Source organism: Scyliorhinus torazame, chromosome 18, assembly GCF_047496885.1.
Source record: "Scyliorhinus torazame isolate Kashiwa2021f chromosome 18, sScyTor2.1, whole genome shotgun sequence".
Classification (NCBI taxonomy): domain Eukaryota; kingdom Metazoa; phylum Chordata; class Chondrichthyes; order Carcharhiniformes; family Scyliorhinidae; genus Scyliorhinus; species Scyliorhinus torazame.
In genome coordinates, this window is record NC_092724.1 from 56,850,000 (window position 1) to 56,872,290 (window position 22,291).

Genomic DNA, 22,291 nt, shown 5'->3' on the forward strand with positions numbered 1-22,291 from the left:
ATCGACCCGGTCTATTCATTTTGGAATTCTAAATTTCTATGAGATCTCTCTCGCTCTCCGCCCCCCCCATCTTCTGACCTCCAGCAAATACAATCCTAACCGACTCAATCTCTCATCATACATTGGTCCTGCCACCCCAGGAATTAATTTTGTAAACCTCCTCTAGAACAAGAACACCCTTCCTCAGATAAGGAGACTAAAACTGCACACAATATTAGAGGTGTGTCCTCAGCGAGGGCTTGTATAATTGTAGCAAGCCATCCCTGCTCCTGAACTTTCTCTCACTATGAAGGCCAACATCCCATTTGCCTCTTTTATCACCAGCTGCACCTGCATGCTTGCCTTCAGCGACTGGTACGAGGCCATTCGGGTCTCGTTGCACATTCTCCTCTCCTAATTTATGGCCATTCAGATAATAATGTCTTCCCATTTGAGGGGCTGTTTAGCACAGGGCTAAATCGCTGGCTTTGAAAGCAGACCAAGGCAGGCCAGCAGCACAGTTCAATTCCCGTACCAGCCTCCCCGAACAGGCGCCAGAATGTGGCGACATGGGGCTTTTCACAGTAACTTCATTTGAAGCCTACTTGTGACAATAAGCGATTTTCATTTCATTTCATTTCAAGTGAAATAAATTCAGCATCTGCCCAGCATATACTGGATCATTACAGCCAATACAGAATGAATATATATTTTAAAATGTAATAACCTCTAGATTATTACAACCATCCATTAAAAGCAGATTTCACTATATCAGGAATTAAGCTTCATTTTAACACAGCACCATCCTGTGGCAAGAATTTAACATCTCAGTAAAGTTTTTCTTCACTCTGGTATATGAAACACTGGACAAACTACATGGACAAATTATCTCCTGATATCTATGCCTTTCCAAACCCGCTAAATTATTCAGAGACAGGGCAGTTACCCACTCTAAAACCTTCACCAAGCCCAATGAGCTACCAATAGGAGCTGCGAGCAAATAAAGAGCAGAGGTTCCCAAACTTTAAAAAAAATGCACAAAGAATTTTGAGACGCAGCTATTTTCTCCAACTAAACTGCCCTCTAGCAAAAGCCTTTTATCTCCAAAGCCTCCTAAATATAATAATAATGATGATTAAAAACCATGTCAAGCTACCATCTAATGCAATTTTCATTGTGTAAGCTTACAACTGATAGCAAGGCTTTCATTGTATGTTAAACACAATATTTTTATTGAAAAATGTTGTTTAAAAGCGTTTCCTGTTAAAGATTTTAAACTTGTTCATTTTTATGTCTGCATTTCTCAACGAGGAAGTTCATAAATGAAGGAAATATTATAAGCAGTCTGACAACATTAATTGACACTTGTGCCTGCCTCTGTGAGCGGTCCCTTGATCCAGCGAGGAACCGATGACAGGGAAACTCGCAGATTTGTTCCACTGACGGGTGCTTCTTTTTTTTTAAAAAAAGATAAGCCAGCGTTGAGAATGCCAACTCGCACAGGTAGATTGTGGAAAACAGTAAGTGCTGAGAGATCGTAATCTGAAAGAGATGGATATTCTTGTCCTGCAAAGCACTCAGAGGCATATCTGCAAACTTCAGTTCCAGTGTACCAACCACCCTGAGCTCTACAAATTCCTCTTCTTTTCATGAAAACTTCTATGATTCAAGAGAAAGCAAACTAAATGGATCACGTACCCAGTCAAAGTCTTCCATACTCGTGGAGGGAAAGTAACATTCAAACTTATCTTTCTTTTAAATTAATTTATAGTAGCCAATTATTTTTTCCAATTAAGGGGCAATTTAGCATGACCGATCCACCTGCCCTGCACATCTTTAGGTTGCGTTGGTGAGACCCACGAAAACATGGGGAAAATGTGTAAATTCCACACGGACAGTGACCCCGAATCAAACCCGGATTCCCAACGCTGCGAGACAGCAGTGCTAACCACTGTGCCGCCCTCAAACTTATCTTTTAATGTTTTAGGCTATGTGGAGATACGGTGAAGCATGGCTTTGCCAGCAGGGTTTGCTGATGCCAACTTGAACATCTCAATTGACGCACTTGTTACTTTTTCCTGCCAAGAAACCAGTTTTGATCTGAAATCCTGAAGTTCATCTGTAGCAATCAGAATATTCTTTTTTTTATCCCTGTATGTTAACATTCGGCTAATTCAGATGGCCGAATGTATCTGGAAGATATGCAAGCTTAGCACACCAAGAAGCATCACATATTATATTGGTGTGTGGCAACTCATGCAGAGCTGAAAACTCTTTCACCTCGTTACAGAGCTCATAAACACAAGGGGACCTTTCCACAAGACACCATTGCATTGCATGAGTAAAGCCTGGCTCTCAGCTCCCATTTTTTCACACAAAAAAGTAAACAAGCATGATTTCAAAGTATGTGACATCACATAATTCACAATTTCCACTGTTTAGCCTAACACTGCAGCCAACTCAGGTGGCATTGTTTTGACAACAAAGATTTCACTGTGCAGGATACAGCGAATGACCTGTATGTCAGGATTATTGGGTGGGGGCGGGAATCGGGCCGCGCCGGTTGGCGGGACCCCCCGGATGGGCCGAAGTCCCGCCCAGGAATTGCCTGTCCCGCCGACGTAAATCAAACCTGGTATTTACCGGCGGGACCAGGCGGCGTGGGCAGGCTCCGGGGTCCTTTGGGGGGGGGGGGGGGCGCACGGGGCGATCTGACCCCGGGGGGTGCCCCCACGGTGGCCTGGCCCGCGATCGGGGCCCACCGATCCGCGGGCGGGCCTGTGCCGTGGGGGCACTCTTTCCCTTCCGCCTCCACTACGGCCTCCACCATGGCGGAGGCGGAAGAGACTCTCCCCACTGCGCATGCGCGGGAAACTGACAGGGCCGCTGACGCTCCCGCGCATGCGCCGCATTTCCGCGCCAGCTGGCGGGGCAACAAGCGCCATTTCCGCCAGCTGGCGGGGCGGAAACCCCTCCGGCGTCGGCCTAGCCCCTCAATGTCGGGGCTCGGCCCCCAAAGATGCGGAGCATTCCGCACCTTTGGGCCGGCGCGATGCCCGTCTGATTGGCGCCATCTTTGGCGCCAGTCGGCGGACATCCCGCCGTTGGGGGGGAATTTCGCCCCTGTTCTTTCACCTTCCTCACAAACCTTATGACTTTTCCCATCATGGGAGCAGCTCCATCAGTGCAGATGCTATCTCACTTGGTCCAGTCCAAGATAGTTTCTCTCTAAGTAAGCATAGCATATGTGACAAAAAATATTTCATCTGGTACACGACCTGACAATTCTCTGCAGGTGAAGAAATTCTCTTCGAAGGAATCCCCATCAATATCCTGACTTTGGATTGGATTTGTTTATTGTCACGTGCAACGAGGTACAGTGAAAAGCATTTTCCTGCAAGCAGCTCAACAGATCATTAAGTACATGGGAAGAAAAGGGAATAAAAGAAAATACATAATAGAACAACACAAGGTGTACAATGTGACTACATAAGAACTGGCATTGGATGAAGCATACAGGGTGTAGTATTAATGAGGTCAGTCCACAAGAGATTTAGGAGTCTGGTGACAGTGGGGAAGAAGCTGTTTTTGAGTCTGTTTGTGCGTGTTCTCAGACTTCTGTATCTCCTGCCCGATGGAAAAGTTGGAAGAGTGAGTAAGCCGGGTGGGAGGGGTCTTTGGTTATACTGCCCGCTTTCCCCAGGCAGCGGGAGGTGTAGATGGAGTCAATGGATAGGAGGCAGGTTCGTGTGATGGACTGGGCGGTGTTCACGACTCTCTGAAGTTTCTTGCGGTCCTGGGCCGAGCAGTTGCCATACTAGGCTGCGGTGCAGCCAGATAGGATGCTTTTTATGGTGCAACTGTAAAAGTTGGTAAGGGTTAATGTGGACATGCCGAATTTGCTTAGTTTCCTGAGGAAGTATAGGCGCTGTTATGCTTTCTTGGTGGTAGCGTCGACATGGGTGGATCAGGACAGATTTTTGGAGATGTGCACCCCTTGGAATTCGAAACTGCTAACCATCTCCACCTCGGCCCCGTTGATGCTGACAGAGGTGTGTACAGTACTTTGCTTCCTGAAGTCAATGACCAGCTCCTTAGTTTTGCTGGCATTGAGGGAGAGATTGTTGTCGCCGCACCACTCCACTAGGTTTTCTATCTCCCTCCCGTATTCTGACTCATCGTTATTTGAGATCCGGCCCACTATGGTCGTATCGTCAGCAAACTTGTAGATGGAGTTGGAACCAAATTTTGCCACGCAGTCATGTGTGTACAGGGAGTAGAGTAGGGGGCTAAGTATGCAGCCTTGCGGGGCCCCGGTACTGATGACTATTGTGGAGGAGGTGTTGTTGTGCATTCTTACCGATTGTGGTCTGTTGGTCAGCAAATCGAGGATCCAATTGCAGAGTGGGGAGCCAAGTCCTAGGTTTTGGAGCTTTGATACGAGCTTAGATGGAATTATGGTGTTGAAGGCGGAGCTGTAGTCAATAAATAGGAGTCTAAGAGCTGGCAGTGCGTGCTAATACCTATGGAGTCAATCTGCAGGGAGGGGGTGGCACGGTGACACATGCCTCATGGCACTGAGAAAGCGGGTTTTATCCCAGCCCTGGGTCACTGTCCGTGTGGAGTTTGCGCATTCTCCCAGTGTCTGCCTGAGTCTCACCCCCACAGCCCAAAGATGTGCAGGGTAGGTGGATTGCCCAACTTTAAATTGCTCCTTAATTGGAAATAAAAAGAATTGGGTACTCTAAAAAAAAAAAAATGTTTTATAAAGTCAATCTGCAGGGCAAATATTTTCACTCATTTCTAATCTCTGTTCAGGCACCTGTTCAATATCAAACATTTTGTCAATGCGAAGTTGATTGTATGATCAGAAAGATGAGCTTTGTTGATTTCTTTAGCAACATCAGCTGCTGACATTAGTTCTGTCAGCCTGAAACGGTATTGTGAAAGTAGAGTTTCAGCAATGGTGTGTGGCTTAGTTCACCTCCTGGGGACTTCCGGTGGCGGTGATGTGATGAGCAGACGCACATCAGGTGGCTCTCCTCCCACCCAGACCCAAAATACTGAATTTTATGAGATTTCTGGCCCAGAAAAACACCCAACTCTCCCAAACCTAAATGGGACGAAGAACAACACAGTGGAGAAGAAAATGCCGGCAAACGGCAGCTCATAGCCGACGAGAAGGCAGAAGCAGCGGAAAGGGGTACAAGCAACAGGCGGACGGACCAGCGGACCCACGAGGCAAGGTGGAAGCCCTGGTAAATCAGGAGCAGGAAGACTGGCGACCTGAACGGCGGAACCAGAGCGAACGTCGCCATCTCCCTCACACCAGGGAAGAGTTTCCTAAAAAAGGAACTAGCCGCCATGAAGGAGGCGATACAAAAGGGAGTTCAGGTGGTGGTGACAGAAGCGATGGCTTCCCTCCAGCGTACAATAGACGGCCTGAGGAAGAAGGTGGAGGCACAGGAAAAAACAACCTTGGACCTGGAAAAGACATAATTTGATCAGAGCGACAGGATCGTGCCCCCCCAGAACTAGACAGGGCACACCAGCCAAAACCCAAAATAGGGGAGCAGCCGAGAGCGATCATTGCTAAGTTGCACCAGTACCAGTCTGGGAAAATATCCTGAGGTAGGCCCGACTAACAAAGTTAAGCTCATGGGAAGGACACAGAATCTGGGTCTACCAATACATTGGGGCGGACCTTGGGGAAAAAAAAAAAAAAAAAGGGCAGAGTTCAATAAGGCAAAATCGGCGCTCTATAAGAACGGGGCGAGGTTCGGCATACTGCTCCCGGCCAGACTCTGGGGCACATTTCAGGGGAAGGAATACTACTTTGGTACCATGGCGGAGGCCGACATGTTCGTCAGAGCGATTAGTCCAGAGAGGAAACAAACTCAGCAGCGGTGAGGGCACGTTGAAAAATGTACTGCAGTGGGAAGAACGAACGAGACCAGAGACAACTGTGTGAACTTTGTGTCTGCGCGGGACTGTGCTGTCTCGCTTTCAGTTTAAAGTTGGAAGACAGAGAGAACGGAGCAATGACAGGGGAAGCAGGCGAGGAAGGGAATGGAGGCAGGTAGACAGAATGGATATGGGGCTGAACCAGCCCAGGGAGTGGAGCCACTGTATTAGCAGAGAAGACTAGCACGGGAAGACAGGTAGTAAGGGGGGTTGTGGCACACCTCTGAGGGGAGAGGGTGCGTCTGGCCAGAGGGAGGGGGGGTGGGGAGGGATTCACAGAACAGACAGGGGACAAAAACAATAGGGAACGGTTGGCAGCAAGATAGGCACAGGATTCAGCAGGCATAGAAATCAAGACAGCGGCGTAAGCAGCCACTTTGGAGGGTCCCTAAACAAAGGGAGACCCTGGAATGCAGGAGCGCGCCCACGTGGCGTACAGTTGCCGGCCATGTTGGGTGCCCCCTGGACAAAGGGAAACCCCAGAACGCAGAGGCCAGACCTCATGGGGAGAACGGCGACCACGGCCATTTTGGACGGCCTCCTAACAAAGGGAAACCCCGGAGTGCTGGGGCACATCCAACAAGCAAGTATGGTTGATCCCGCAAGAACTGGGGTACAAAAACCTCCCACCAGGATAGTCACCTGGAATGTTATGGGGACTTAACGGCCCAGTGAAAAGATCCAGAGTATTCGTCCACTTGAGAAGCCTGAAATAATCTACCTACAGGAGACACACCTGAGGGAGAAGGACAGGCGACTGGTCAGGAAGAGCTGGGTGGGATAGACGTACCATTCATGCTACAGGACGTGGGCTAGGGGAGTAGCCATACTGATCAACAAGAGGACAGGATTTACTGAGACCAGGACAGTTATGGATCCTGGGGGACGCTCCCAACTGGGATGACACTGAATTTATTAAAAAGACCATGGCGGACATCCCTGACATTGACACACACCGACTGATAAATGGAGGGAGACTTTAACTGCGTGAAGGACCCGCTCACCCACCGATCGAGGAAAAAAAAAACGGCATGGCTAAGGAACTGGGAACATTTGTGGAGCAGTGGATCCATGGAGGTTCCTACACCCGAGAGAAAAGGAATTCTCGTTCTTTTCACCAGTGCACAAGGTACACACCCATATTGACTTCTTTGCAATGGGGAAATCGGTGCTACCAGGAACTGTAGGAACGGAATACTCCGCGATCGTCATCTCTGACCACGCTCCACACTATGTGCATGTGAGGTTGGAGACGGGCCGTGCCCAACGCCCCACAGAGGCTGGACACGGACCTCCAGGTTGACAAGGCTTTCTGCCGGCAAAAATCACAAGGATTAGGCCACGACGTGTATCCTTGCTCCAACACCATGCAGTTACCAACCTTCAGTTGCCTCCATGGATCTTCAGGGCTTCTTTTGGGGTTCCCTCACCGAGTAGAGCTTCTCCTGAGCCCATCTGCTCTTTCTGACCTTTACTTCAAATGGAGCCTGTTTCTCCCTTTTTTAATTTTATTGGTTCCTGTTTCTTACCTCTATCGTCTTCCCTTACTGCAAAGTTTTTTTTTTTTAAATAAACTTTCCCAGCCACCCTCGCTTCTCCCAGAGTTTTCATTCCCTTTTGTGCGAGCGCACGGGGCCTTAAACGTCAGCTCCGTAATCAGCATCTCCAAGACCTGGAAAAGCTCAATTCTCCTGCGCAGACACCAGCCGAGAAAGGCCACATATGCGCATCTGGATTTTTTGTAAAAACAATAATCAGGCCCATGCACCTGACCAATGTAAAAAATCTGAAAGCACATGTACAGCCCTTTCCTAGCCAGTGCATGCATGCCAGAGGTTCATCAGGATTTAGTTCATTCATACTAATTTTTAATCATTTTGAATCTTATTTTACAGCGCAACACATGGCACATCAGTTGGGAACCTCTACTCTAGAGGAAGACAAAATGTACTGCACTGTATTAAGTGCTCTGCAGAAGCAACTTGCAAAAATTGATTACACCATAGATCAGCAATTCTATACATGACTTTTGAAGTGTGTCTGGAAGTAACACTGCTGAGCCACCGCAAGTTTTCACTTTTGCATCTTACTGCCGTCAGGTTACTTCAACATGCCCAACTAAGCGACCAGTTGTAGGGCAGTGTGGAATGGAAATCTGAGAAACAGGACAGATATGGAATCATGTTAAAAATGTTAAAACAAAACACATATCGGTAGACCAAAAGAACGGGAAAACCCAAAAACTGAGCAAATATCCTATCATCTTTCACAAGGAAGACCACTATTTCAAATGGACCCTGGAACGTTGTAGTCGGATCCGGTTAGGGACCATTAATGCTCTGCTTAAAGTAGATTAAGTTTGAGATGTTTACGAAGCAAATAAAGCCGCAAGACTCCACAGGTTTTGAATCAAAAATAAACAAACACTTATCCAAGTTCAGCAAGAATTTACAATATGTATCTTCTGCTCAGGATACGTACGAGGCATGTGTGAATTAACATGCAAACTGGTTGAATCCACCAAACTACATAATAGATGACAAAACAGATTCTGTGAATTTCTCAACAGCCTACTTTATGAGCCAGCCAACCTAACCCTTTCTCACAAGGGTTTTCAATCTGCACATTTGAAGATCCCTCCTGGGAATTTTTTCCAAAAGTCACTCTCACTCTGGCAACTTCAATAATGGCCCACCTCACAGGGTTTCAATCTCACATTCAAAGATTCCTTGCCCTGGATCGCAAAGTACGCTCAAGCTTCACCATACTGCAGATCTTTGCCTCGCCAAGCAGAACACTGCATGCGGCTTCAAAGGGCTATCTTAGCCCCAATTGCTCCCAACAGCCCTTAAGGAGCCCGTTTCCCAACTTCTTTCTTTAAACTTAACTCGGACCGTTTCCTAACACTTGCAGGCTGACTCCCCGAAACATACGGGCTACAAACTGACCCTTGAACTGATCTGGTGACCTATCACAACACTCCAAGAGAGTCTCACCATTACTAGAAAGGAACCAATGTAACAAACATTGGAACCTCCTCTACTTTAAATGTTACAATACCCAGATGGCCAATTTAGCATCCAGGACACAGCAAATTGATTACATAACACCAAAAAGAAATAAAATTAAAATTGAAACTTTGAAAATGGAGTATAATGAAATTCTACATTCAAGAAATACCCAAAGTTGGCATCCACTCAATCAGCATGTCACCATTTATCAATTTGTTGAAATGCATATTGAGGTTGAAAATGTCACAACACATTGATGCAAGTTAGACATTCAGACAATATGTCCACTACTAAATGGTGCTTTTTAAAAAATGTATTTTATTCCAAACTTATGCAAATAATTACAAAACAAAGAGTCCGGAGAACATATCACAATTATACAGTTTGTACAAAATCTTCCCTTTTTAACCGCCTACCCCCGCGCTGAACAACTCTTCAAACATGGCCACGGCATCCCCATCTTGCCTCAAACCCCTTCGCTGAACCTTTCAGTTCATGTTTCATCTTTTCAAGATGGAGAAAGTCATATGCGTTTCCAAGTCAGACCACCATTCCAAGAAGATTCTTCGCCAGGCAATGAGAGAGGGAAAGGCCACGACATCGGCCTTCTACCCCTCCATCAGCGCCAGCTTCTCCGATGTCCCAAATATCACCACCAATGGTCCCCGCCCACACTTCTCGCTCTCCCTGGAAGAACCCACTCATTCTTGCCTGAGTCATATGCACCCTATGTACCACCCCAAACTGTATCATGCTCATCCGAGCACGAGGAACTCGTGTTTACTCTTCAATGCCCCAGTTTGAAATACTTTGTCACCAAACAAAGTTCTGCAACTCACCACCCAACAGCATTGTGGGAGCACCTTCACTTAACTGCAATTCTAGGAAGAGACTGATCTCTCATCGTTGTTAACCAATAGGGATGGGCAATAAATGCTTACTTTGCTAGTCATGTCTACATCCTGACTTTTTTATAAACACCAACTGAGATATTCTGTGAACCCCACACATGTTCAAATGCCAATTATAGTTATACATAAATGTTTCTGCTGTTCACCAAATGAAAAGAGAATTTAGCAACCTACTTTCCATCCTAGAATTTAAGGTTGCAAAATGTATTAAAGTTCTGAATTCTTGGAACTAGCTCCAATGGTGTCAGCTGAGTAAATGCCAATTTATTTGTGTTAGCATAGACAGCAAGAATAATTTATTTGATTGAAATAAACAAATAAACTAGCATTTATGTAGCACCTTTCATGATCGTAGGACACCCCAACTTTACAGCTCGTCACTTTTGTAATGTAGGAAACACAGCTGCCAATTTCAGCACAGCAAACTCCCAGAAATAGGAACATGATAATCACCATAAAATCTGTTACAAGAAATATCCTTTCTGCTCTGCGAAACAGCACCATAAGATCTTTCATGTCTACACCTGAGGGACTAAACAGGATGCTGGTTTAACATCTCATCGGAAAGGCAATGCAATCAACAAGGCTCCTCAATATTTAAAAGTTTAAATTAATGAACCTTCCATCTTCCTGATACGTAAATCAGTTAACCAGCAGGTAAACTTGGTGATAGCAGTTGTATTTTTAGTCAATTCACCTAATGTTTAATAAATTCAACCTTTTACCATACGCCCAGTTACAATACAGCAAACAAGATGGGTGGGGGTGTAAAAGAGGTAAACAAACCTCTTGTACACCAGCAATAAACAAAGAAGCATTTGGCAAAATTTGCCATTTTCAAAATCCATTTAGACTCTCTGTCAGAGAATCAGCTGTCCAAGAAGATGGAAATTCATATATTGGAAACGTGGTTCTCTAGGCGGCGCTCAAACACAAAGATCTTTTCAACAATTAAAAGCCCAGAGCATCAAAAAAAGGTCACTAATTCGTCCTAACTGCATGACTTTTTAAAAAATTGTATACTTCTCTTTTTCAGGACATCAGCTGCTGTAATGCTGTCAGCAGCAAAGGGAGTTGATTCAAAACAAACAAACCGCGGTCCAATATATGATCCTATATTTAACGAAGAAATTGCCTGTGAAAGAGTGGCGCCAACTGAAACTTTTAATATTTCCCAGTCCCCGTGTGGTTGAAATAAAATTCTTGCTCACACCCCTAAACATTATACAACAGAAACGAAAAGAAATGTAATCGTCATGGGAGGACACAATCCACAGTGGAGGTGAACTCCGTTCCAAGTGCGGCCAAATGATTATCTACAAGCGGCCCTGGGCATTTAGCGCCTTTTTCTTCACTCAACAACTCCCGCGCAACCAAACGTGAATGGGGGGGGGTGACTGACATGCTGGATGGCCAATCAGGAACAGCGCAGCCGGACAATGGCCATGACCCTTTGGCTAATGATGTTGCGACAGCCAGCAGGCTAGGTTGCAGTGTAAACAGCCCGCCTTCGGGAGCAGTTGAAAGAGTTTCTGACTGAAGTTTTAAACCCATTTAAAAAGTTGATTTAACACGGGATTGTAATGGCGCGGAACGGACGGTCAATCGGCAGGAAAAGAGACAACTTGAAACATATCCCGTTCCCCTCAGCGACGGTTATCGAAGTGCCTCCCCCACCCACTTTCCCCCTCCCCAGTGACCGGGAGAATTCGGACTCAGTCGGTTATTTACCGGGGTGGTGGTCAATCCCCGTTTCTCCCGCTCCTCAGCGGCGAACATTAACCCCTGCGGTGCCAGTTTGCATTCCACACTGCCGCAATCTCCTTAACGCTCCCCGAGTTGCGACTCATGCTGGTCGTCGGTTGTTCCCGTTGGAGAAAAAGCCGCTCAACTTCCCCCTCCTCCCCGACCACCTCAACCAGCCGCCGCCGCCACCATTATCCCCTGGAAAAGTACCTGTTTCCCCCGATAGAACAGCCGTTGCCGATCTGCCTCCACGCCGAACGCTTCCCGGATCTTTTCCCTCAGCTCCTGCACCAGGGTCAATTTGGAGAGCCCGTCAATGTGCCGGGTCTCCTTGCCGTCCATGGTCCGCACCTGGATCCACATCTTCAGTCACCACCAGCGCTCTTCTATTGGTATACAGGTGAATAATGATAATCAGAGCGGAGGTGTTGATGTATCTCCCCTGATCTCCTTCTCATTGGGAGAGGGGGGAAGAAACTTTCCCGCGAATTCAGATTTTTTTTTGAACACAACGGATCTCCTCCGAACGCTGTGTCGGATTCAAATCCGCGCTCTCCCGCCTTGCGCGAGCCGTCCCTTGGCTCTCCCGCCTATTGCAGCGCGCGCAGTCTCGCCCGGCTCCGATTGGATGGGAGACCGGCAGCGTGGAGTAAAGACAAGTCACGCTCCCCCTGCGATGGCGTGGGGCGGAAATGGGTTTTGCCCCGCCCTCTGGGGGGCGCGGGTGGTCTTGGCGGCGCCAACCAAATCATGCCATCTGAGGAAAATGTACATATTGGTCTTGGCCGAGGGTGATTGAAAAATGACTAATGGAGGAGGAAACGTTCAGAAAATAGTCCCTCGGGTGACAAATAGCAGAAAAGTGAGTTTTTTGTTCGCCATAAGAAAGCGGCATTCAGCAGGCGCATTCATTTGGCGCCAAAATGTTGGGTTGTTTGTGCAGGTTTGGCGGGAAATGGCTCATCGCAGTGAGTCCCAGACGGCCACTCCTTACCTCAAACCACATTCATCTCTTTGCAGAAAGTTGTAGGTGTCTTTCAAAAAAAAAACTGAGCACAACACACTTGCATTTATTATTAACACGACAACTTTCAATGAAATTATCCTCTTCAACATGGTAGTGTTCATTTCTAATCTCGCTCTTCTGCTGGTAGCTTTAAATCTTTTTTGTCCTTGAGATTGTCATTTACAATCGTGCACATTTTTCTTTGAAATCAATAATTAAATACGTTTTCAGCTATTGATCGACTGACCTTGCTTTCCTTGGCGCGGGGAAGGCTGAGGGGGTATCCCAGGTTGGTTGGGATCTGGAACTCACTGTCTCAAAGGGTGGTGGTAGAGGCGGGAACCTTGTCACAACATTTAAGTATTTTGATGAGTATTTGACATGTTCTAACATACAAGGCTACAGCCAAGTGCTGAAAAATGGCATTTGGTACTTGATGGCATGCACCAAAGGACCTCTTGCAATGAAACTGATGCAATGTATGCAGAATTTGAAGTTACTTTGCTGTTACTACAATAAATTGGAAGCACCTTTTTGGTACAAAAGCCTCTCATTCCGGAGTGAGGGAAGTTATAACCGACAAATGGTACGTGAGCATTATTAACCCAACACTAGCCATTGCCAGCAAAAAAGAAATGAGACCTTTGAAGGGGTGAAATCATGCTTTATGATATATAGGAACAGGAGTGGGTTAACACCTCACAAAATAGACAAAGGAAATGCATGCAAACATGAGATACGACCCTGATGAGGTAAGTGAAATCTAGACCTGAGCCTGAGATGTGTTGCAGAGCCAGGATAGAGCTGGCTGTGTCTTACCACATCTCGCTTCTAAACTGAGACCTCAGCCTCCTGAGATTCACTGAGGAATACAGCTGGAATATTCTGCAATGTTTAATGGCTATACTGTGGGGATTATTTGCCAATTTAACAATGAATGAATTTAAGACATAATCAATTGTGCAGCACTTTTGAGATTTTTTAATGCAAAAGAGAGTGGACGGGATCCTCCGTCCTGCCACACCAGTTTTCTGGTGCCCACCTGCAGCAGGATTCTCCATCCTGGCAGCCGGCACAAGATGTCAGCGCAGGAGCGGCTATGTTTTTGCAGGCTCTGGCGCTTCTCATCTTTTAATCCTGACGCACACCCCATAATTATTTGCGTTGGGTGATATGTCTTGTGCTATGTCCCTGGTAGATCCTGGCTAGATTTTAGCGATGAGCTGAGTTAAGTCAAAATATCTTCAATTGATTGAGGTGGCTGGGTTGAGCCCAGTTCGCAGTGGCGGTATTGCTGGTGAGTGGCCCTACACCTCGGCGGTGCTGTCGGCATCGAGATGATGGCTGGCATTGCAAATTATAATGTGGATAATGGTCCCGGCACCGTGGCACAGGTTCTTGGTGCTCCCTTCGATGAACAGTGAAATATCATTGAACAGAGAAGAGAATCCCGTTACTCGACAGGGCAGTCTTCTTGGTGGGGGTTTGTCTTTAATCCTTGGAAATTTGGGGCGAAATTCTCCGGAAACGGCGCGATATCCGCCGACTGGCGCCCAAAACGGCGCAAATCAGTCGGGCATCGCGCCGCCCCAAAGGTGCGGAATGCTCCGCATCTTTGGGGGCTGAGCCCCAACCTTAAGGGGCTAGGCCCGCGCCGGACGAATTTCCGCCCCGCCAGCTAGCGGAAAAGGCCTTTGATGCCCTGCCAGCTGGCACGGAAATGACATCTCCGGGCGGCGCATGTGCGGGAGCGGCCGCTGACGGCATTCCCGCGCATGCGCAATGGAGGGAGTCTCCTCCGCCATGGTGGAGGCCGTGGCGGAAGGGAAAGTGCCCCCACGGCACAGGCCCACCTGCGGATCGGTGGGCCCCAATCGCGGGCCAGGCCACCGTGGGGGCACCCCCCGGGGCCAGATCGCCCTGCGCCCCCCCCCGAGCCCGCCCGCGCCGCCGTGTCTCGCCGGTAAGGTAGGTGGTTTAATCTACGCCGGCGGGACAGGCATTTTAGCGGCAGGACTTCGGCCCATCTGGGCCGGAGAATCGCCGGGGGGGGGGGGGGGGCGCCAACCGGCGCGGCGAGATTCCCGCCCCCGCCGAATATCCGGTGGAGAATTTGGCAACCGGCGGGGGCGGGATTCACGCCAGCCCTCAGCGATTCTCCGACCTGGCGGGGGGTCGGAGAATCTCGCCCCTTGTTCATGGTATGTTGATTATCCTGTCCGATTCGGGGAGATGGGGCCAATCAGTGAGTGTTCGTGCGCCGGGTCTCTTGCGAGCAGGGGATGAATTCCTGGCTGAATTTGAGTGTTGGCTGCCATGTTTTTGCAATCTCGATTTGAAGGCTGAGCTTTTCAAGTTCGATAGAGCACAGTGTATCCATTTTTCGAGACCATGGCCACTGGTCTTTGTCTTGTCCTCGATGCTCGTTGAGAGGGCTTGGAAGCGGCTGGAAAGGGGGGTCTCTGCCTCCTGCCGGAGCGTAGATTTCCTGTTTGGGCTTCGGGACGAACGGCGTGGCAGAGGACTTCGATGGAACTTTGGAGGGATTCTGAATGCTGCCCTACAATCCTGTCATGACTTTGCCCTTTTCAAGCTCCATGAATGGTGTTATTATCCTGCAGTTCATCCATAATCCTGAACTTTCTTCCCTAGTGACTATGCTACTGATTTTATGTTCTTGTCTTTTTTCCTGACAAGGATGTACAATATATGAACAAAGGCGGTGATTCTCTGTTATCCTGTTATGCCAAAAATTATACTGTGTCAGTAGTGTGACGTGAGGTTTGACAGTATTTGTCTAGTTTTGCCTTTTTAATGTCTTGTAATCTTTGCATTTACAAGAGGGAGTACATTTTTGATACCTTTCACCTCGTTTATAGCCCCACAGCAAGGTGGAGGGTTGGTGTGGTGAGTGGTATCGACATGTAATTCCTCACTGAATGAAGAAATCCCCCAGTTAGAACTATCAGTGCCAATTTTTTCTCGAGATAGGGTTCCAGTGGGGTGGTAATAGCCTGTGCTGTGGATCGGCATTGTTTTTTAAATAAATTTAGAGTACCCAATTCATTTTTTTCCGATTAAGGGGCAATTTAGCGTGTTCAATCCACCTACCTTGCACATCTTTGGATAGTGGGGGCGGAACCCATGCAAACATGAGGAGAATGTGCAAACTCCACACGGACAGTGACCGAGAGCCGGGATCGAACCTGGGATCTCGGCCCTGTGTGGCAGCAGGGCTAACCCACTGCGCCACCGTGCTGCCGCTGGATCTGCATTGTTGGTGCCCTTCTTCGGTTTGAGGGTAGGCTGAGTGAGAGAGATAGGTGCCCTCCTCCAAGTGGCTTATATCGTGACATCCTGATTTCTCTCCTTTTTGAAGCCAGGGCTCCCTGCGGGGGAAGGGGGGGAGGGGTGACTGTTCTGTCTCTGGTGAGGCTATGCTGTTCTGCCCTTGTATCCTTTTTGCGATGGTGCAAGGCGTTGCTCCTTGTCTGCATTCTTTGGCTAATCCCAGTGTCTTTCCCTTTTTGGGGTTAAGTTTCCTTACTTGGTTATGGAAACGAGCTGATGCAGGCCCCGAATTGGCAAGTTGCAGGGTGGGTTCCCTTATCATGCCGGGGGAGGGAGGGGTAGGATTGTACCCCTTCCAAGTTGCTCAGTTGGTGGATGCCTTAACAATTTTTCTTCTTGTTTTTTAAAATAAATTTAGAGTACCCAATTATTTTTTCCAATTAAGGGGCAATTTAGCGTGGCCAATTCACCTACATTGCACATCTTTGGGTTGTGGGGGAATGTGCAAACTCCACACGGACAGTGACCCAGGGCCGGGATTCAAACCCGGGTCCTCAGCGCCGTAGGAAGCAATGCTGACCACTGTGCCATTCTTCTTGTTGGTAGGGTCTCCTCTATGAAGGACGGTGTGAGTTTTCCAATGTCGATGAAACTGGTGCACTGCCTCTGATGCGGTTAAAGTGGAGTGATATTGGTTGTGTAGTGGGTCTTGGCAGGGTGTGGGTATCCTTGATTTACTAACCCCTATGTGCAAGTGTGTACAGTGCCAGGCCATGTCCTGTACTCTGCTGGGTATCCTGTTGCTCCCCTGAGCCTGAGATGTTCCTTGTTAGCCAGGAGATCCTGAGAGGCTGAGTGAGATTTCGAATGAGCAGCTTTTTCCTTTGTCGTGTGGTGAAGGGCATGCGCCAGGGAGTATCCTGGTGACATTATCTTGAGATCCTCTGCACTTGGTAGTATTTTTTTAATCCTTACATTGTTTGTGCATTGGGAGACGCTGACTGCATTGATTATAATCTGAACCAAATGTGTGAATATTTGTTTTCATCTCTGTACAAATATGTGGAATGAGGATCACTTTGTACTGTGCCGGAGTTTGGGGATTTGTTGTGTCTTGTGGTTATATGCAAAATATTCTCTTAGAAATAGTATCCTCACAAATTTTTGTCTGTTATTTTGGGGTTAAAGCGTCCTCGAATGTACTCTGCAAATGTACAAACCAGTCTTGTTCCCGAAACAAGGGCATCATAATGTGTTACTGTTGCCTCTGGTATGACTTGAGCTTGCGGAGACAGTTTCTGGTGCATGGCCGACTGTGGCGCCAAGATCTTACCCTGGACTCTTATGGGCTGTGTGAGCACTCACTACGTGGGAAGGTCATGCTTCTGGTCTGATCCTCTTCCTCCCTCATTCTTGTGTATCCGTTGGTACATATGGAGGCAACAATTTTAGTGATTATGCTAAACCAACTGTACTGTTCTGTCCTCTTCTGTATGCTGAAACATTTATGCTGTGCTGTTTCAAACCTGAGAATTTGTTAAATTTGAAAATGTCAATCAAAATACATATTTAAAAATTGATTACATTTATCTAAAAGGAATGCAATTAAACTTTTTAGGAAAATAAAATGAAGGGTGGCACGGTGACAGAAGTTAGCACTGCTACCTCACGGCGCTGAGGACCCAGGTTCGATCCCTGCTCCAGGGGTCACTGTCTGTGTGGAGTTTGCACATTCCCTCATGTCTGCGTGGGTCTCACACCCACAACCCAAAGATGTGCAGGTTCGGTGGATTGGCCACGCTAAATTGCCCCTTAATTGGGAAAAAACAATTGGGTACTCTAAATTTATTTAAACAAAACTTTAAATTTATATTTTTTTAAAAAGAAAATGAATAGAATGTTTCTGATGAAATTATTAATACAATAAAAACAGATGCTATTAACGACAACAAGGGAGACGCAAGGTGGTGCAGAGGTTAGCACTGCTGCCTAACAGCGCTGAGGATCCGGGTTTGATTCCGGCCCCAGGTCACTGTCCGTGTGGAGTTTGCACATTCTCACCGTGCCTGCATAGGTCTCACTCCCACAATCGAGAACGATGTGCAGGATAGGTGAATTGACCACGCTAAATTGGCCTTAATTGGAAAAAAAAGAATTGGGTACTCTTAAAAAAAATTTTTTAACTACTAATGACAACAAATATATTTGGTTATTCATTAAGTTTGTAATAATTATGATTTATTTGCATTAACTTGCCTTATGTTATTTAGAATATTACAGTACACGTTTATGTTACTAATCACAATATTTAAATTATAAATGGCAGAGCTTATCCCAGCAGGAAGGTAAAAGAGATAGTGGAATGTATGGGGTTTGGACGGAAGCATGTCGTGAATCATGCAGAGAGCAGCTGAAGTGGGGCTTTAGGCAGGAACAATGCTACTGGTAAAAGATCATCAAAGAGGCAGAGCGAGGCCTCAAGGGTGGCTCACCAGGAAATGGAGAGAGAGATAGACTGTCACAGTAGGAATCTGTCAGGCATGGCTCAGTTGTACTCTCAACTCCATGTCAGAAGATTGTGGATTCAATCACGTCATACTAAGGGAGCATTAAAGTGTTGGAGGTGCCATCTTTCAGATGAGGTGTTAAGCCCATGCCCTGTTAGATGGACATAAAAGATCCTTTCGCATTTCAGAGAAGGGAAGAGGGGTTTTGCCAGTTTCAAAGCCTATATTTATCACTCAACCAACATGACTAAAAATAGATTTCCTGGTCATCACCTCTTTGTGGCAAATATTGGCTTTCAATTTTCTGCAATGCAACAGGGACTACACTGCAAGTAAATACGATACTTATTGGCTGAAAAGCCTTTTTTGATGATGATGGGCTTCAGTTGATGGGATGCAGATACAATGGCCGCTTATGGTGTCCCTTAGCTGGGAAGGGGAAAAATGACAGGCCTTCAACTCCTTGAAAGCTTTCCAGTGACTGCCTTGTGCTTCACCTGTAATAGACCCCAGAGTTAATTTTAAAAATAATATTTCCAATTAAGCAGCAATTTAGTGTGGCCAATCCACCTACTCCGCACATCTTTTTGGGCTGCGGGGGTTGAGATCTACACAGACACTGGGAGAATGTGTAAACTCCACACGGACAGTGACCCGGGATAGGGATCAAACCCAGGTCCTCAGCGCTGTGATGCAACAGTGCTAAACACTCAGCCACCATGCCGCCCAATAGGCCACAGAGTTGATTCGCCTGCCAATGTTGTGTGCAATTAACAGATAATTGTGCAAGGTATTCATGATGGTGCTGGTGCTCAACGAACAATATTTCAGTATGAGCAGAAAATAGTGGAGGGAAAATGTTGGTCTGTTTTAAGCATAATTTGCAGATAGCACACAGGAAACGGATGATTGGCCAGCCAAGCTACTGGTACCTGTGAAACTATATTCCAGCACATGGAATCATAGAAGAATTGTAGAATCCCTACAGTGCAGAAGGAGGCCATTCAGCCCATCAAGTCTGCACCGACTACGAAAGAGAACACTAACCAGGTCCACTTCCCCAGTCTATCCCCATAACACCACCTAACCGTTGCACACAAAGTGGCAATTTATCATGGACAATCCACCTAACCTGCACATCTTTTGGATGGTGGGAGGAAATCGGAGCATCTGGACGAAACCCACTCAGACATGGGGAGAAAGTGCAGACACCACACAGACAGTCACCCAAGGTCGGAATGAACCCGGGTCCCTGGCGCTGTGAGTCATAGGCATCAGTGCTAACCACTGTGTCGACATGTGATCCCCTTCAGAAACATTAATAATAATGTTTTGTAAAATATTTCTGCAATATGTTTACTTAACATTTTGGTGCAGCTGTGGCATGAGTTTACAGATGTACCCTCGCAGGCTGAATTTGGATTCTCAGTTCTGCCGAGGGTAGATATCAGTCAGAGTTGTGGACCTTTGAGAAAGCGTAGAGAGAAAAATTAGAAGTTTAATTCTACTTCTAATTGTGCATGGTTGTATGCAAATTATCAGAAACTTCGACCAGTTTATTAGTAAAACATTTTACCCAGGTACCCTTATTTGCAAGGTGAACAAAGGGCAAACACAGGTTTACGATTCAACTCAAATTGATTACAAACACAATAAAACAGTTATTCTCCCAAATTATCCCAACTATAATATGCAGTTAGTACTGCTGCCTCAGCGCCAGGGACCCGGGTTCAATTCCGGCTTTGGGTGACTGGAGTTTGCACATTCTCCCCGTGTCTGCGTGGGTTTCCTCCCACAGACCAAAGATGTGCAGGTTAGATGGATTGACCATGCTACATTGCCCTTTAATATCCAAAAGGATGTGCAGGTTAGAATAAGGGGTTAATGGGATAGAGAGGGGGAGTGAGCTTGGGTGAAGTACTCTTTCAGAGGGTTGGTGCAGACGCGATGGGCCGAATGGCCTCCTGCACTGTAGGGATTCTATGCCCAAGGTTCTAATACTACCCGTGCCGGTGAACTTGATCGAGCTGCGGGTCCAATCCTCTTTTAATAAATTTAGAGTACCCAATTCTTTTTTTTCCAATTAAGGGGCAATTTAGAGTGGCCAATCCACCGACCCAGCGCATCTTTGGGTTGTTGGGTGAGACCTACGCAGACATGGGGAGAATGGGCAAACTCCACACGGACAGTGACCCGGGACCGAACCCGGGTCCTCGGCGCCATGAGGCAGCAGTGCTAGCCACTGGGCCACTGTGCTGCCTGCGAGTCCAATCCTCTGAATTGCCGTTGTCTCAGGGCCCTATTTTGCAAAGGTGGATCTTGCACGCCTCTTCTATCCGTTCTCTGGTCTGCTGTTGAGTCTTCTCTGTTGCCTCTGCACCGAGTCTTCACTGCGGAGGGTCTCTGATCCCCCTCTTCACTCCTCTCCAGAAGTTTCTCTGCCCCTCGGTCAATGAGGTCACAGGGCAGGGGTCGCAACACCCAGTAGAGTTACCGATTGCAACTCTGCAGAACACCAGGAACTCCCCCCACCCTCCCCTGTCCATCCTCGGCTGCATTGTCCACACGTAACCTGATCCCATATAAGGTAACAGTGGGAAATCAAGGTGCCAGAAAGTCTGGCTGCATCTGGGCAATCCACAACAATCGATCCATTTGAATGGGGCCAATTATCTTCTGATCTCCTGTTTACAGGACAAGCCCAGACTTGCCCCAGCTATCTGTCCCTGTCCAGTATATCCTAGTTTGGCTGTTTGATTTCCCATCAGGCCTGTCTGTGGTTCTGACTAGTTTTAATTTAAAGTGTCCAATTCTGTATTGGTCTTACGATTCAGGCCATTGGCCTTTTTAACACAGCATTTTCTAATGGCTATTTTGGAGTGACACTGGTGGGTGCTGCGAGGCAGATGAGAGCCTCCGATGAAGTTAATACATATCACAGAGAGACCAAGGAGAAAAAGGAACTGAGCAATGAATGTGCAAGCTTATGGAAAAAGTCTGGAAGTTTGGAGCCTTTTTCTATGCCTCTATAATATACATACATAGCCAATGTTTAATGAGTGGATTGGATTTCCTTTTGGACTTCAGACTTCCCATTACTATTTTACAGTCATCTATTTTTTTAATTTTTGCCTTTTATATCCCCTTCAGAAGCAAAACTTTATTGTTCAAAAGGACCATTCTATCTGAGTCATAGCACAAAGCTAACGTGACTTTTTTTACAACCAGTGCTTCGACTCAGTCAATTGAGATGGCAGATTTTCTCACTTTTACAGATTTGTTCTTCATAAAGTTATCCAGCCTCTGCTTCCAAGTGACTCACAGCCAATATGATTACAGTCTTTTTCTGTAAATGGCTACTGATCTATGCCAGTAAACAATGTAATAGATATCAGATTGTGTGATAATATTGTTTAGGAATTTAGTTTCACACAGGATTAGAACAGAATACTAAGTACAGAGAAACAAGAGACTTTCTGTATTGGGAGAACATTTAATTTCTCCACAGAGAAGCTCATCATGTTTCAGACTAAGATCATTTAGCATGCTCTTTTTCCTTTTAACTGTTTCGTGACAGTAAAACATTTATGGCTTTCTTTGTTCCATCTGCATGTTAACTGTTTCCCAACCAATGTGAACAGAAATATAATTGTTGCTATTTAATCATCCATGGGCACAGGGTCACTTCTATATGTATGGTGATGACACCCATGGCCCCCTCAATTACCTCTGTGCTGTCAGAATGCTTGCCAAACACCCAGCTTTGAATGATTATTACATTCCTCCAGTTCAGCACTGAAAAGACTGAAGCCATTTGTCTTCAGTTCCCTCCCACCAGAAACTGCTCTGTTGTCACTGACACCATCCCCTCAGGCT

The 22,291-nt window shown here is 46.7% G+C and overlaps 1 protein-coding gene and 2 long non-coding RNA genes across 4 annotated transcripts in view; 1 reads left to right on the top strand and 2 right to left on the bottom strand.

Moving 5' to 3' along the window:
- uhrf1 (ubiquitin-like with PHD and ring finger domains 1) overlaps positions 1 to 12,154 on the bottom strand; it is a 63,393-nt gene extending 51,239 nt beyond the window's left edge. Inside the window, exon 1 of one of the 2 annotated variants that reach the window (XM_072482758.1) lies at positions 11,822 to 12,154. In XM_072482758.1, coding sequence (XP_072338859.1) covers positions 11,822 to 11,974 — 153 coding nt within the window. In that variant the 5' untranslated portion in view covers positions 11,975 to 12,154. Of the gene's footprint in view, positions 1 to 10,888; positions 11,143 to 11,821 lie in introns of those variants that run through there. The other variant, XM_072482759.1, reaches the window with a different exon arrangement.
- LOC140394814 (uncharacterized) lies at positions 7,790 to 8,956 on the bottom strand. Its single transcript, XR_011936017.1, has 2 exons — positions 8,639 to 8,956; positions 7,790 to 8,098 (listed from the first exon to the last, which is right to left on the bottom strand). It is a non-coding gene; the product is annotated as an uncharacterized lncRNA (long non-coding RNA).
- Positions 12,155 to 12,312: 158 nt separating the features above from the next.
- The window catches only part of LOC140395218 (uncharacterized), a 44,408-nt gene continuing 34,429 nt past the window's right edge, over positions 12,313 to 22,291 (top strand). The window contains exon 1 of the long non-coding RNA XR_011936130.1: positions 12,313 to 12,473. This is a non-coding gene — a long non-coding RNA (uncharacterized lncRNA). The remainder of the gene's footprint in view (positions 12,474 to 22,291) is intronic.